This window comes from Macrobrachium nipponense, chromosome 8 (genome assembly GCF_015104395.2).
Source record: "Macrobrachium nipponense isolate FS-2020 chromosome 8, ASM1510439v2, whole genome shotgun sequence".
NCBI classification, from domain to species: Eukaryota; Metazoa; Arthropoda; class Malacostraca; order Decapoda; family Palaemonidae; genus Macrobrachium; species Macrobrachium nipponense.
In genome coordinates this window covers 4,439,394-4,453,681 of record NC_087203.1, presented here as the reverse complement: position 1 = coordinate 4,453,681, position 14,288 = coordinate 4,439,394, and the positions used below count along the sequence as shown (strand labels likewise).

The 14,288-nt window shown below is 38.1% G+C and overlaps 1 protein-coding gene and 1 long non-coding RNA gene across 4 annotated transcripts in view; one reads left to right on the top strand and one right to left on the bottom strand.

Annotated features, from left to right (window-relative positions):
* Positions 1–7,988, bottom strand: part of LOC135222594 (uncharacterized) — a 70,027-nt gene extending 62,039 nt beyond the window's left edge. The window contains exon 1 of the long non-coding RNA XR_010316295.1: positions 7,585–7,988. This is a non-coding gene — a long non-coding RNA (uncharacterized LOC135222594). The remainder of the gene's footprint in view (positions 1–7,584) is intronic.
* LOC135222593 (cystathionine gamma-lyase-like) overlaps positions 1–14,288 on the top strand; it is a 108,614-nt gene that overhangs the window by 75,383 nt on the left and 18,943 nt on the right. For all 3 annotated transcript variants that reach the window (XM_064260683.1, XM_064260682.1, XM_064260684.1), the window contains exons 6-8: positions 10,503–10,719; positions 11,767–11,918; positions 12,222–12,360. In XM_064260683.1, coding sequence (XP_064116753.1) covers positions 10,503–10,719; positions 11,767–11,918; positions 12,222–12,360 — 508 coding nt within the window. The remainder of the gene's footprint in view (positions 1–10,502; positions 10,720–11,766; positions 11,919–12,221; positions 12,361–14,288) is intronic.

Genomic DNA, 14,288 nt, shown 5'->3' with positions numbered 1-14,288 from the left:
ACCCTTGAAGAACTAACCAACCTAGCCTAACCGGGTAACCCTCTTCAAGGAAGTAAAACTAGTAGGTAAACCAACATATACCAAACTAAACCTAGTAGGGTATGTTGCCTAACCGGAGGGGATTCGCCCCCCAGTAGTAAAAATGACATATAAACCTAACTTTGAAGGTGTGGAAGTGTTGTAAAATATTAAAAGTAACCATACATAATTGCATAATAGTAAGGACTCTGGAAGGGAGGTGTAAATTGTAATGTCTGTAAAACGGTATAATGGAATATATTTGTAAATGTAGGTATAATAATAATGGCAAACTATATATTTAAATGTAGGTTTTTATAATAATAATGGCAAGCTTTAATCTAGGTATTGGTATGGGTGAGAAATGCATTATAAATGGTTTAACGTAAAGAGCCCAGTCGTGAATACTGAAAGGGGTGGGCTTGAGTTGTGTATAAAATCATATAGGGAGTGTGTATGTAATATGCAACGCAATGTGCAATTTCACATAACAGGTAGGTAGGTAGGTATCGAAACTTCCTAAAACCTGTTCTAGTATCACACGTAGGCATTTTTAGGTGTCTGTCCTCAATTATGAAGTTTTTATGATAAAACAAAGTTTAATGTATACTTACCTGGCAGGTATATATATAGCTATATTCTCTGTTCCACCTGGCAGAAATTTTCAAAAAACTCGCGGCAATCGCTAGTAACCTATTAGTAGTTCAGGCAACCACCACCCCGTTACCGTGGCGCTAGCGCTAGGAACCGTTCCCAATTGGGCCAGATTTTTCTCTGAACCCTGTCCCCTGAGGGGAGGCGGGTGGGAATTAAATTATATATACCTGCCAGGTAAGTATACATTAACTTTGTTTTATCATAAAAACTTCATTTTAATGTATGACACTTACCTGGCAGGTATATATATAGCTGATTGACACATTTGGAGGTGGGTCAAGGACAGCAACATTCTTAGAGTATAAAAATATTATTAAAATATTACTCAGGTTCCTTACCTGCTAAGGTAGCTGACTTCATAGGTCCTGCCTCTAAGCCTGCTTAAACCTTAGTAGCTCTCAACAAGGAAGTGTCCTGTATGTTGAGAAGCTAAGACTGGAACTGACAACTGGACGTGACCAATGTGTTGACAGAACCTTACAGCCCTCTTATGCCACGGCATTCAAGCTAGTAACAGATCATTTACCTGAACTACACACACACCTCACCGGATAATACTAACAAGACTGAGAAAAGTACCGCACCCTTTTCTCAGACGACCAATAAACACAACACCATCACCTAACAAAATCAACTAGCTTAAAAGAAGGTTATGGGGTAGTAACTCCTTTGCCCAATACTGTACCCGAGGACACGTATGGACCTAGCGTCTGACAATTATCAAAGGTTGTCTGAACGTCCCTCAGATAATGAGACGCAAATATTGAATTAGTTCTCCAATATGTGGATTCAATAATTTCCTTGAGGGCTAAATTCTTTTTAAAAGCTAATGAAGTCGCCACTGCCCTGACTTCATGAGCCTTCACTTTCAAAATACCAAAGCTCTGCTCTTCACACAATATGAGCCTCTTTAATTAAACTCTATCATGAAGAAGGCTAGAGCGTTCTTCGTCATGGGTCTAGTGGGGTCTTTAACTGAACACCACAGAGCATCAGACTTCCCTCTGATAACTCTTGTTCTTTCTATATAACATCGCAACGCTCTCACTGGGCAGAGAACTCTTTCTTGCTCGTTACCCACCAATTCAGCTAGACCCAAAACTTCAAAAGGATCTTGGCCAAGGATCAGCTGGATCCTCATTCTTGGCCAAGAAACCTTCTTGGAATGAACACCCTCGCATTGCCGTGTCTCCATCCCACCTTCTTCGATATGGCCTGAAGCTCCCACTAACTCTTTTAGCAGTTGCCAATGCTACTAAAAAGATAGTCTTCTTAGCAAGATCTCTCAGAGAGGATTCCTCTAACGGTTCGAATTTGCTAGAAGTTAAATACTTCAAGACCACATCCAGGTTCCAAGCAGGTGGCCTGCCTTCTGATTGTTTCTTCGTCCCAAACGACCTAATCAGATCTCTAAGGTCTAAGTTATTCGAGATGTCTAGATCCCTGTGTCTAAACACTGAGGTTAGCAATACTCTTATAACCTTTGATTGTCGAAACTGACCAAGTGTAAAGTCCTTCAAGTATAGAAGGAAATCTGCGATTTGGGTCACAGAGGTACTGGATGGAAGACACTTTCCTGTTCTTACACCACTTCCGGAAATTGTCCCACTTCGACTGATACACTGTGATTGTGGAGGTTCTTCTGGCTCTAGCCACTGCACTGGCCACCTCTCTAGAATATCCCCTCGCTCTGACCAGACGTTCGATAGTCTGAACGCAGTCAGACCCAGAGCGAGGATTCTTGTGAAAACTGTCGAAGTGGGGTTGTCTGAGTAAATCTACTCTTAGGAAGGAGTCCTTGGCGTATCTACTGTCCATTCCAGTACCTCTGTGAACCAACTTTGGGCCGGCCAAAACGGGGCTATTAAGGTCATCCTCGTTCCTTTGCTCTCCCTGAACTTCTTCATCACTTTTCCCCAGTACCTTGAATGGAGGAAAAGCGTACAGATCTAAGTTTGACCAATCCATCAGGAATGCATCGACCGCCACTGCTTCCTGGTCTGGAATCGGAGAGCAATATGTTGGTAACCTTTTTGTTCTGGCTGTCGCAAACAGATCCACTACCAGGACGGCCCCACAACTTCCACAAGCTCTGGCAAACCTCCATGTGCAACGTCCACTCCGTCGAGAGAAGTTGCTCTTCTTCTGCTCAAACAGGGTCCGCCACCCACTTCTTTTCTCTCCTTGTATAAAACCATGGTGGGGAGTAATCACGACCCTTTCCTCTTCCGGCCCAAAGCAGGAAATTTCTTTTAGCCTAGATTGTAAAGGGGAAAAGAATGAGTTCCCCCTTGTTTTCGAATGTATGCCAGAGCCGTGGTGTTGTCCGAGTTGACCTGCACTGTCTTGTTTCGAATTCCACTCTCTGAAGTGCTTCAAAGCCAAGAAAATTGCCATCAGTTCCTTCCTGTTTTAGTGCCACTTTGTTTCGTCCTTGTTCCAAAGTCCCGACACCTCTTGAGGGCCTAATGTCGCTCCCCAACCCGCGTCCGACGCGTCGGAAAACAAGACGAGGTCTGGGTTCTTCTGCTGAAGCGACATCCCTCTTGCTAACCTGCCTGGAGTTAGCCACCACTTTATTCCTCCTTTACTTCGGCCGGAATTAGAAACTGGAAGGAATCCGGTTGCAATTTTCTTGGCCATGAATCCTTCAGGAAAAACTGAAGAGATCTCATGTGGCAGTCTTCCTAAAGAAATGAACCTCTCTAGCGAAGAGAGTGTGCCCAGTAGACTCATCCACTCTCTTGCAGAGCATCGGTCTTTCTTTAGAAGTCCTGCACCTTCCGAATGGCATTGGGCTTGCCTTTTCGGGGGACAAACGGAAAAGCCCGAAAAGTCACTGCCGATATCTGAATCCCCAAATAAACTATCTGTTTGTTGGGGCTCTAATTGAGACTTTCCCATATTCACTACCAGACCTAGGTCCTTTGCTAAGTCCAATGTTTGACTCACGTCCTCCAGACATTGACTTCTTGAATTGGGATCTTATCAACCAGTCGTCCAGATACAAAGACACTCTGATCCCTCTTAAATGTAACCATCTCGCCACATTGGACATCATCCTCTCGTGAACACTTGAGGGGCTGTGCCAAAGGCCGAAGCATAGGGCCTTGAACTGAAAGACCCTGTCCTGAATCACAAACCTTAGATACTTCCTGCTTCCTGGATGAATCGGAATATGAAAGTATGCGTCTTGTAAGTCCAGAGTCGCCATCCAGTCCCCTGGACGTACCGCTGCCAGTACTGAATCGTTCGTCTCCATAGTGAACTTGGTCTTTTCTACGAAAAGATTCAGTTGACTTACGTCCAGCACTGGCCTCCAACCTCCCGAGGACTTTGCAACCAGGAACAGACGGTTGTAAAAATCCCGGAGATTCGTGATCCAGAACAGGTTCTATGGCTCCTTTCTCTAGCATGGAAGCTACTTGCTCCACAGAGCCGCTTTCTTCTCTAAATCGTTGTAATTTGCCCCGAGGGCTCTCGGAGATGTTGCGAGAGGAGGTCTTTTTCAAGAAAGGAATCTTTGTACCCTTCCCGAGCTACGTTGACAGCCCAGGGATCTGCCTTTATATTCTGCCAAACTTCCCAAAAACCTTGAAGTCTGGCTCCCACTGTCGTCGGAGGACTGAGTTCTCATTCTTTAGAGGGGGTCTTGGCTCCTCTTTTCGCGGGTACCCTCTTACCCCTAAAGGCGGTCGAGCGAATGTTCTTCCTCGAAAGGGCTGTTGCGACGGCCCTAGTATCCTTTGGAGTCTTCTTCACCAACTTGGTTGGTAAGAACTTCTTAATAATAGTAAGGACTCTGGAAGGGAGGTGTAAATTGTAATGTCTGTAAAACGGTATAATGGAATATATTTAAATGTAGGTTTTATAATAATAATGGCAAACTATATATTTAAATGTAGGTTTTATAATAATAATGGCAAGCTTTAATCTAGGTATTGGTATGGGTGAGAAATGCCATTATAAATGGTTTAACGTAAAGAGCCAGTCGTGAATACTGGAAAGGGGAGGGATTGAGTTGTGTATAAATCATATAGGGAGTGTGTATGTAATATGCAACGCAATGTGCAATTTCACAAAACAGGTAGGTAGGTAGGTATCGAAACTTCCTAAAAACCTAGTTCTAGTATCACACGTAGGCATTTTTAGGTGTCTGTCCTCATTATAACATATAATATTATTTCAAATTCTATATGGAAATTATTAGGTGGGGGGTGGGTTTATTTAAAAAACAGTTATTATACAAATACTATGGAAAAAGGAAAAGGAATAAACACTAGAATTCACATATGTTTAATAAACAAATTAGGTAAATGCTTTTATGCAACTCAACGTATGGTTACCAACCAATCCCTTCACTCTGTCCGGTAGCAATACGTAGGGGTCCCATACTGTAAGTGTTTGGATAAATACATATATCCCTCCCGTAAACCCCCATTTTTTTTCTCACCAAGAAGTCTGAGTTTAGGCCAAAAGCTCCCTTACAGTTTAGCACATGCGCAGTAGCATTAGCGCATGCGTAGTAGGATTCAGTGTCGTAGTAGTAGTAGATGAATATGGATGTGGAACGGCTCCACTATCGCTAGTTTTGTTATCTTTTATTTCCGCCTGTATTTCGTGTTTTTAAAAGTGATGAATGTGGGAAATACCACAATAACATGGCAAAAACTCCCCCCAAGTGGTTTCTCCCCACCCAAAACCCAGGTTCCCCCTGGGGGTCCCCCTCACCGTAGGATAGAGTTGGGATTTTGTCCCCACCCAAAACCCCGTTTCCCCTTTACCGTAGGATAGAGTAAAAGGTAAATTAGTGTCGTCCGAATAAATATTACTTCAAATTCTTGTTCAGGAGGTAAAACTGCATAGGAAAACAGCAACTGCCATACTCTGGCCGCCGCGGATAGGTACACTAGATCTACCACCAGGGTTTTGGGTGGGGTAAAATATTTTCAATAAAAATAATGGTTTTATATGTTAGAAAAAAATCCTTAAGGGGGCCAGCCGGAACCCCTATATATGGTGGTATAGGGCGAAAAATGTAAAGTCATGAAAAAATTCATGGAGCTTCATATGGTAATTGAGAATACGTATACAAAATATTTAGTCAAAATTCCTCTTACTTTCGTATTTACAGGGTAATTAGTAAACATAACTCAATAAGCCTAAAACATTCATCCGTACAAGAAAATGCAATATTTCTTCTGTTATCATAAATTTTGATAATTATTGGCAAAGAAATTGTGAGAAATGGCATCTGCAGAGATTCCGTGGCTCGCAGAAGCGTCTGAAGCGAGTATCTGGTTCAATCATGAATCAGTTGGACCATAGACTTCAAGTAGGTTACACATTCGAGTTTCACCTCATGACATTCGCTTGCTTTTACGTATGTTTATGTATGTTTCGGCAAGAAGTTCATCATGCCAATGAGGAAAAGACAAGGAAAACATCTCGCTAACATACAGACGAAGAAAAATCGCTCAAGTATTATTACAGAATATCATAATATACGCGTAGTTAGTGAAGAGAGAGGAGAGGGTTGCCTAGTAAAGCCCCCTTCTTGCCTGACAGCACACGTCACACTGTGCCCAAGGCTACGATCTTTGAGCAAAGAGATCTTCATTTATGATAAATAACATAGTTTTGGTTTTTTAATACCCAAAATGGAATATGAAATTCATAATAATCATGATTTAAATTGTGTCTTTGTAAAAAGAGAGTACACCTTCGAGTTTCACCTTTGACATTCTCTTGCATTTACGTTTGTTTATCTTTGTTTCGGAAAGAAATGTCATCATGCAAAAGAGGAAAATACAAGGAAAACATCTCGCTAACACACAGAAGAAAATTTGCTGTAATAAGCCGAGTTAGTGAAGGGGAGAGAGGGGGTTACGTAGGAAGGAGTGCCCCATCTTGCCTCAAGCAGTGCCCCAGGCTACGATATATGAGCAAAGGGATCATCATTTATGATTGAATTATGATAAATCTAAAAATAGTTTTGGTTTGTATTAATACACAAAAAAGAAATTACATTCATAATAATCATTATTTATTAACATTGTCTTTATAGAAATACGAAGGAAAACTTTGAACGCCCGTATCTCAAAACTATACTTATTGACCTTCAAAATCTATCTCCTCACTTAGTTTTGAAGCTATAACATTGGAATTGGGTATATAACTCAGAAAGTCATTATAGAACAATCAAATAGAGCCCTTTTTTCCAATTTTTGTTTCGTCTTTTTTTTTATATATTTTTTTCTCGTGATTTATAGGGTTTATTTTTTTACCATATTGAAAAATTCATATCTAGCAAAAAAAATGACTTTTAGAAAAAAAACTCTCCATTTGATTGGAGGTCGACATCAGGTCTATAGTATATAGTAGTAATCCCAGGTCTTAGCTAATATTAAATATCAAGGGAGAAGATAGAATTTGAAAAATGGTTATTTTCGGGATAAATTGCCCTGGAGTCACAAAACCAAAGGTCAGAGGCGAAAATCATAAGCGGTTTGGAGATGTCCCAAGTCACCTTATTAAGTGGTATGAATGTTAAAAGTCCTGTCGTTAAAAAACAGCATTAGCCGGCCGGCCCCCTTAAAGCAGTTAAATATACCACAGACCTTATCTTCCATCAAAAACCCTAAACCTATCCCTAAACTAAACCAGCTAACCTAACAAACCCCCCCTTACCTAACCTAGAAGGCCCCCGGTCACAGACCCTAGACCTACCCCAATCACCAGAACACCAGCTAACCTAACCATCCCACCTAACCTAACCTAACCTAAAAGCCGTGTCCTACCTAGTTCCTTCCTTACCTACCTAGGGGGGCCTCGCCGTCCTTGCGACACACCCCCCCACCTTTACCCCAGGCTAAATTTAAATATATATTTTGCATAGTCACTTCTTACCTTAAATGAAACCTGACGATGAAGACGTGAAAGGTTGTGGTTGAGCCTCTTGTGAATGATGATTGATCTATGCCTATGGGAACACGTTGTGCCTCAGATTGTGGAGGATACAATTGGCTGGCTGTAATGAAAAAACGATGGAGCAGCTCATCCTCGGCGCATTTGTGTGCAAAACTCGAGTGACCCGAGAATGCTGTACGTATAGAGGAGGCCTGCCAGATTTCTACACTAAGTTAAGGGACCTGGAAATCCACGGTCGTTCTCAGACAGTTGCCAATTATGCAATATATTCGACTTTATCGAACTCTAGGAATATATAACTTGTTTATCGTGATCTTAAAAGTGCTCAAAACTTAGCGGTATGAATTCCCAACCAGTAGCTTTTTTTTTTTTTTTTTTTTTTTTTTTTTGATAACTGATAAATAAGGATAGACACTGATTCTTTCCGTTTTTAGGTCATATTGTTTAAACATTTAGTTAGATTTTTATTCTAGTTTTTTTATGAGAGGGTAAAAGAAGCAAAACATCTCAACAGCAGTCGGTACTCCTTATTTTGATGATGAAAAACTGGAATGAAACTTATTTAATTTGACGATGAAAAAAATAATATAGGTGTTTTACAACAAGTTTATATATATAAGGCATCTTAATCACATAATCGTAATGAAATATAATGCCATAAATATAATGACTAGACCTATATCTTGGGCTAACTAACACTGTTGGTTATAAGCTCGCAAGTGAGCTTAATAAAATAATTATCTCTTTATTGTATCATTGCAATCACATAATTACAATCACTTTCATAAAGAATTGAAGCTGCAAATGTAATAGTAAGCACCAGTGTTAAAACTATGTCTTATTTTTTAGAGTAAAGTAAACTGGAAACGTATCCTCGACCTAGGCTAATGTACTGAACCATTTAATTTTACACAAGGATTTGATTACCACTGCATTATACAATTTCTCACTTTTATCGTTGTTATACACATAATCATTCATTTAACACAATATCAACTGACAACGAAATCATGAGCGCTATCATCCATACTGGTAAACTAGGCCTATGATTTTTGCTAAGGTCTTACGTTATACAAATCACAGTTATGAAATCATTAAAGCCCGTTCCTGTCAAAAGTTTATGTCACCGTAGTTGCAGAATAACCAAAATGATTATACAAGCACATTAATCATTTTCACATGCAAAAATTGCAATGTGTATTGCAAAGCTGTAAAGTGCATCACTGAAAAATAATTTGCTACCAAATGGCAGTATGAATGTATGCATATATTTCACAAATTTTTCAAGAAAATATACCATAAAAACTAGCAAATTAAGAATACTCTCTAGTATTATGAAAAAGAATAAATGTAGATTTCGTTGAGGACCAGACTGAAAATAATTTTGAATAGGTAACTGAGGCTGGTTGGAGCTGGAACCAGCCAGTTCGTACGGTCAAATCTAGCTTATATTCTAGGTCTTGGTTTGCGCATGAATCAACGGTCAGCGTTATGCATCTGATAAACATCCAAACGAATCCATAATTAAAAAGGATAAAACTAATTATTTATTTCTATGGATATTTATGTGAGACTTATAAAATAGAATAGTACAAATTTTTTATAACTTATAAGATTTTAACTAGCATACGCTCTTTAAGTAAAAACCGTGGAAATTTTTACATGTGGATTCCACACTCCACACCTAATCACAATGTGGACAAAATAAGCCGTATTAGTGACGTCATTTCCACATTCGGCAGCCCTGGTATACAAAGTCTTTGCCGGTATAGGGACCGGTAGGTTTCAAAATCGCAGGTGATTGGATATAATGAAAAACGTAACCAATCAGAGTTCAGTATTTTCATTGTACCTATAGTTTTAAAGCAAAAACAAACGGCAATCAGGTGTTTCTCCCACAATGAAATAGGAAAAAACAAAATACTATCGGTTACAATGGTATACTGCACGAAAAACAGATCCTTGGGATAAGAATGGGAGATAATCGTCCAATATTTCCGCAAGCCTTTCCCTACGATAGTTTATACAAAAAAATTCTTAAGAATGGGACCAGAAATGAATGATAATTTGATTATGCGTGAATATTGTCATAGACGAAAAAAAATTATTAGGGGAAAAAATAGCCAATGATAACTCTAGGGAAAAAAATGTAATTTAAGCAAATATTGTCACATTACGCAATGGGGAGGAGCCAAGAAAGATTAAAACAGATATACAAACTAACAAGAGCTACCTCGCCTGCCCACAGAAAAATATACACTGAACTTAGAAAAAGTCAAGACCTACTATACCTCAAATATTTTTTTTTCTCTCTGTAAGTATGCATTAGCGACAATAATGTATTGAGAAGTGTTTTGTCATCACGTGCTTTACTCGGGAAAAATATTGATATAATAGATTTCCCATAATGGTTGTAACTGTAATAATACCCTTGAAACAACATAGGATAAGAAGGAATTTTAAAAAGAGCTAAATTTAGCAAAATAAGTATACAGTATCACAACACAAGGACACTATAGCTGGTTCACTTAAGGTAGATTCTTGGGTGAGCTCTATGCCTACGAGACGTTTGTTTGGCGGGCGCTGATTGGCTGGGAGCTGCCTACCTCCCGGTACCTGCCAATCAGCGGCCGCCAAACAAACATCTCGTAAGCATACGGTTCATCCAAGAATCTACCCTAAGTGAACCAGCTTATAGTTTCATGACTTGAGTGGATGTATATAAGGTCCTTAATGAGAGAAAAAAATTTCATGGTTATAGCAAGAAAAAAATAGTTGACTGATTCCATTGAAAATCTGGATCCTTACACAGAGTTTATGTATGATTACTTTTGCGCACTGATTGTTCACTGAACTTTACTTAAATTATATGGAATGTTCTTCATGATTTCTTCCAGAGATGATCTTCATGAACAACTACGTTTTCTCCAGAATGCCATCGGTCCAGTTCCATCCCCTTTTGATTGTTACTTAGTTAACAGGGCCTTGAAAACCCTTGCTGTGAGAATGGAGCAGCATATGAAAAATGGTATAGCTGTAGCGAAATTCCTAGAAAAGCATCCATGTGTTGAAAAAGTCATTCACCCAGCACTGCCATCTCATCCACAACATGAGGTAAATTTTAACCTGTGTTTTATGCATGACAATTAATGTAAGTGCAAAATTTAATGTTATTTATCGTTATTGAATACAGACCTCATTTTACTTATTGTTATTCAGTTCAGTTTGAAGAAAGTTGAAAATTTCAACAGAGATAGGCAAAAAAAAAGAAAAAAAAAAGAGGTGGAGTTTGATTCTTATAGGTCATATAAACACCTCATTCTACTGGTAAAATACACTATAAATCAGTACAAGTTGGTTACTAAGGAAAAAGAAACATGAAATGAAAATCTTGTGAAATTTTAATGAAGCACAGGCAAAATGAATCGTACTGTCACCACACTACTTGTGAACGAGTTATGTTCTGGAAGGCCGTTTGTCTGTAGAATTGTTCATAAATAGGTTTTTGATATGTAGTAGTACCTACGTATTGCATCATTTTTGTTGATGTTGACATTACTGAGTTAACTCGGGTGTAATAGATTATATACTATTTTCTATGCATTTTTAAATCTTGCTTTTGATGCTAGGAAGGTATAAAGAAGAAAATAAAATTTAGATTTAAGCAATGTTCAAAATTTTTTCCATGCTTTGAAAGTTATGAACTTGGGAAGAATTTCGCAGGAGCAGCATTTGACATTTGAAGTTCATAAAGTAAACAGTGTTTGTATTATGGTTTTGTAAATTTGTTTGATTTATAGATATACTGTATGTTTAAAACTGTGGAAACCACTTGTAATATACAATACATGAATGGGCTATGTTGAAGTGATAGGTATGTATTGAAAAAATAAATTATTTCTAAAGATCCATAATGTGTCTTTCTCGCAATGTTTGCACCACAGCGAACGAACTGCACCTTACTCCACAGAAATTTTATGTACTTCTTTGAAAAGTAAGGTGTTTTGTAGGTACCCTTAGATTATCTAACCAACATTTCATCATATCAAAAGTCTTGGAACATTTTTCTTGAAATTGCAAATCAGATTTTCAGATGTGTTAACATTATCTTAAAATTTTGTATCAGAATCAAGGTAATTGATGTGTCATTTCACTTTTCAGCTTGCTAAGCGACAGTGTTATGGACATTCTGGAATGCTCACTTTCTACATTAAAGGTAACAGTTTGGATGCATCCAAGAAATTCTTCAAACAACTAAAAGTATTCACCCTTGCTGAAAGCCTTGGTGGTTTTGAAAGTCTTTGTGAGCTTCCGTAAGTACTGTATTGAAAAGTTTTTCATAATATCTCCCACTCCTGTAATAGGATCAGGCCTAGTAGCAAAATTTTATTTTCAACATAATTTTAAAATTATTAAAAATGAGAAATTAATTTCATTAGTCTAGTTTTAAACCAGAAATAAAATAGGCAGCAATGTGAGTCATGCATATTACATACTGTTAATAGACCCTGTCAAGTTTTACATTAGTATTAGATGAAAGTTTGTCGTATTATTCTTTAGTACAGTAATTAAAGATGTGTGAAACCAAACTGAATTTGAAAAATGTATCATTTTAGGTCTTTGATGACTCATGCATCTGTGCCAGCAGAAGACAGAGTAAAACTTGGCATCAGTGATGGACTTATTCGTATTTCTTGTGGCCTTGAATCCTCGGAAGACCTCATCAAGGATTTAGACCAAGCACTAAATTCCCTAGTGAGTTTTAATTCATTCCTTTATGGAAAGTTTTCTTTACAGCAATGCAGATTATTGTGTCATTTCACCACTTGCTTTTATGTTTTTTATATTTTACCCAATTTTAAATGAAATACTACAGTGTACTAAACTCCATATCATCAAGAGTTAAGTTCGTAACTTTAGTAAAAACCAGGCACTATTACATTAAGTTATAAAAAGTTTGTAACATTAGTAAATACCAGGTATTACATTAAGTTATAAACAAGGTTTATACAGTATATCAAAGATTCTGAAACTCTTTCACTGCTATAACATACAGAATTGTATTTATATGCCATTGCACCAAGTACACACTAAAGTGGAACCTCGGTTTTCGTATGCCCTGGTTTTCATACAATTCGGTTTTCGTAGATTTTTTCCGACAAAATTTTGTCTCTGGTTTTGCATGTTTCCTCAGATTTTGTACACTCGGAAATGCCGCAGATAACCGGTGACTGCCTGTACTAATAATTTTACATGAAATGGAACTAGTACACACCACAATCCCCGGACTGTCAAGTGGTCCTGTCCTGGAACACATAATTCTTAGAATATACGTGATCATGCTCTTCAAATTTCTCTGCAACTCTTCTCTTATTACCTTTGTAATTTCTGGCTTGGGCTTCCTGCATTTTTACATGATCATTTAATTCAAGTCTTGGTAAATCAAATCTTGTTTTCAATCTTCTTTTCATCATAAGTTCACAAGGAGGAGTACCAGTTGTGATGTGAGGCATGATATGATAATCAAACAAAAATGTATGCAAAATTTCATCCATACTTCCTTAACGTTTTTTCAAAGCAGCTTTAAAGGTTTTAACAGCATTTTCATTTAACCCAATAGTGACGGATGATACAAGGCACTAGTAAAGTGACGAATTCCATTCTCAGCTACAAAACTCTGAAATCCTTCTCTAGGAAAAGCTGTAACATTGTCACTCATTATTACATCTGGTATTCCATGAGTGCAAAATTTATGTCTTAATTTAGACACTGTAAGTTTAGAAGTACATACTACCATGAGAGGAAATGCAGTGGACCCCTGTATTCGCAGACTCATACATTCGCAGATGTCTCTCAGGAACGTTTACCTGCATTATTCGCGAAAAATTAGCACATTCGCAGTATTTTTCTATGAGAAATATCCACAAATTCCTGTTTTTTTTTTTATCAATTTCATCATAAAATGCACTTTTTGTGATAAAACTATTAAAAAAACCAAGTATGAACATTTTTAGTGGGTTTATCTTGCATTTTAACTAACAAAATAGGCTGTTTTTAGCGTTTTTATAAGGGTTCCAAACATTCGCGGGTTCGAACTATTCGCGGGGGGGGGGGGGGGGGGGGGGGGGGGGGGGGGGGGGGGTCTGGTTCGCATCCCCCGCCAATACGGGGACCTCTGTAACTTCAAGCTATTTAGCATATGCATCAGTTACAACTAAAACAATTAGTCCTTCTATAGGTTCAGAAGGACAGCATAATCACTATGTACAAGACCAAGGTGTACTATAGCTGATTCACTTAAGGTAGAATCTTGGGCAAGCCCTATGCCTATGAGACATTTGTATGTTGGTACCAGGAGTAGTCACCTTGCTCAGTGTCTCATATTTTCGTCTGTAGCTTAGAAAACTAGCAGTATGTTTATATTTCTTCATTTACGTCACATTTTCCACAAAATAAGATTTGGCATTAATTGTACAACTAAAGCATGATTTCCTTAAATCAATAAGACAAAACACAAAGGAATTACGAGTAAAAGTGAAGTGAGGAGCATTTAATTCTTTATACTGGTTTTTACTTATCATTAGATTTTGGCATCATTCATGTGATCAAGATCATATAAAAACTGTTTTCCTACAATAAATTCATCCTGAATATGCTGGTGCTTTCACATTTTAGATGTATGT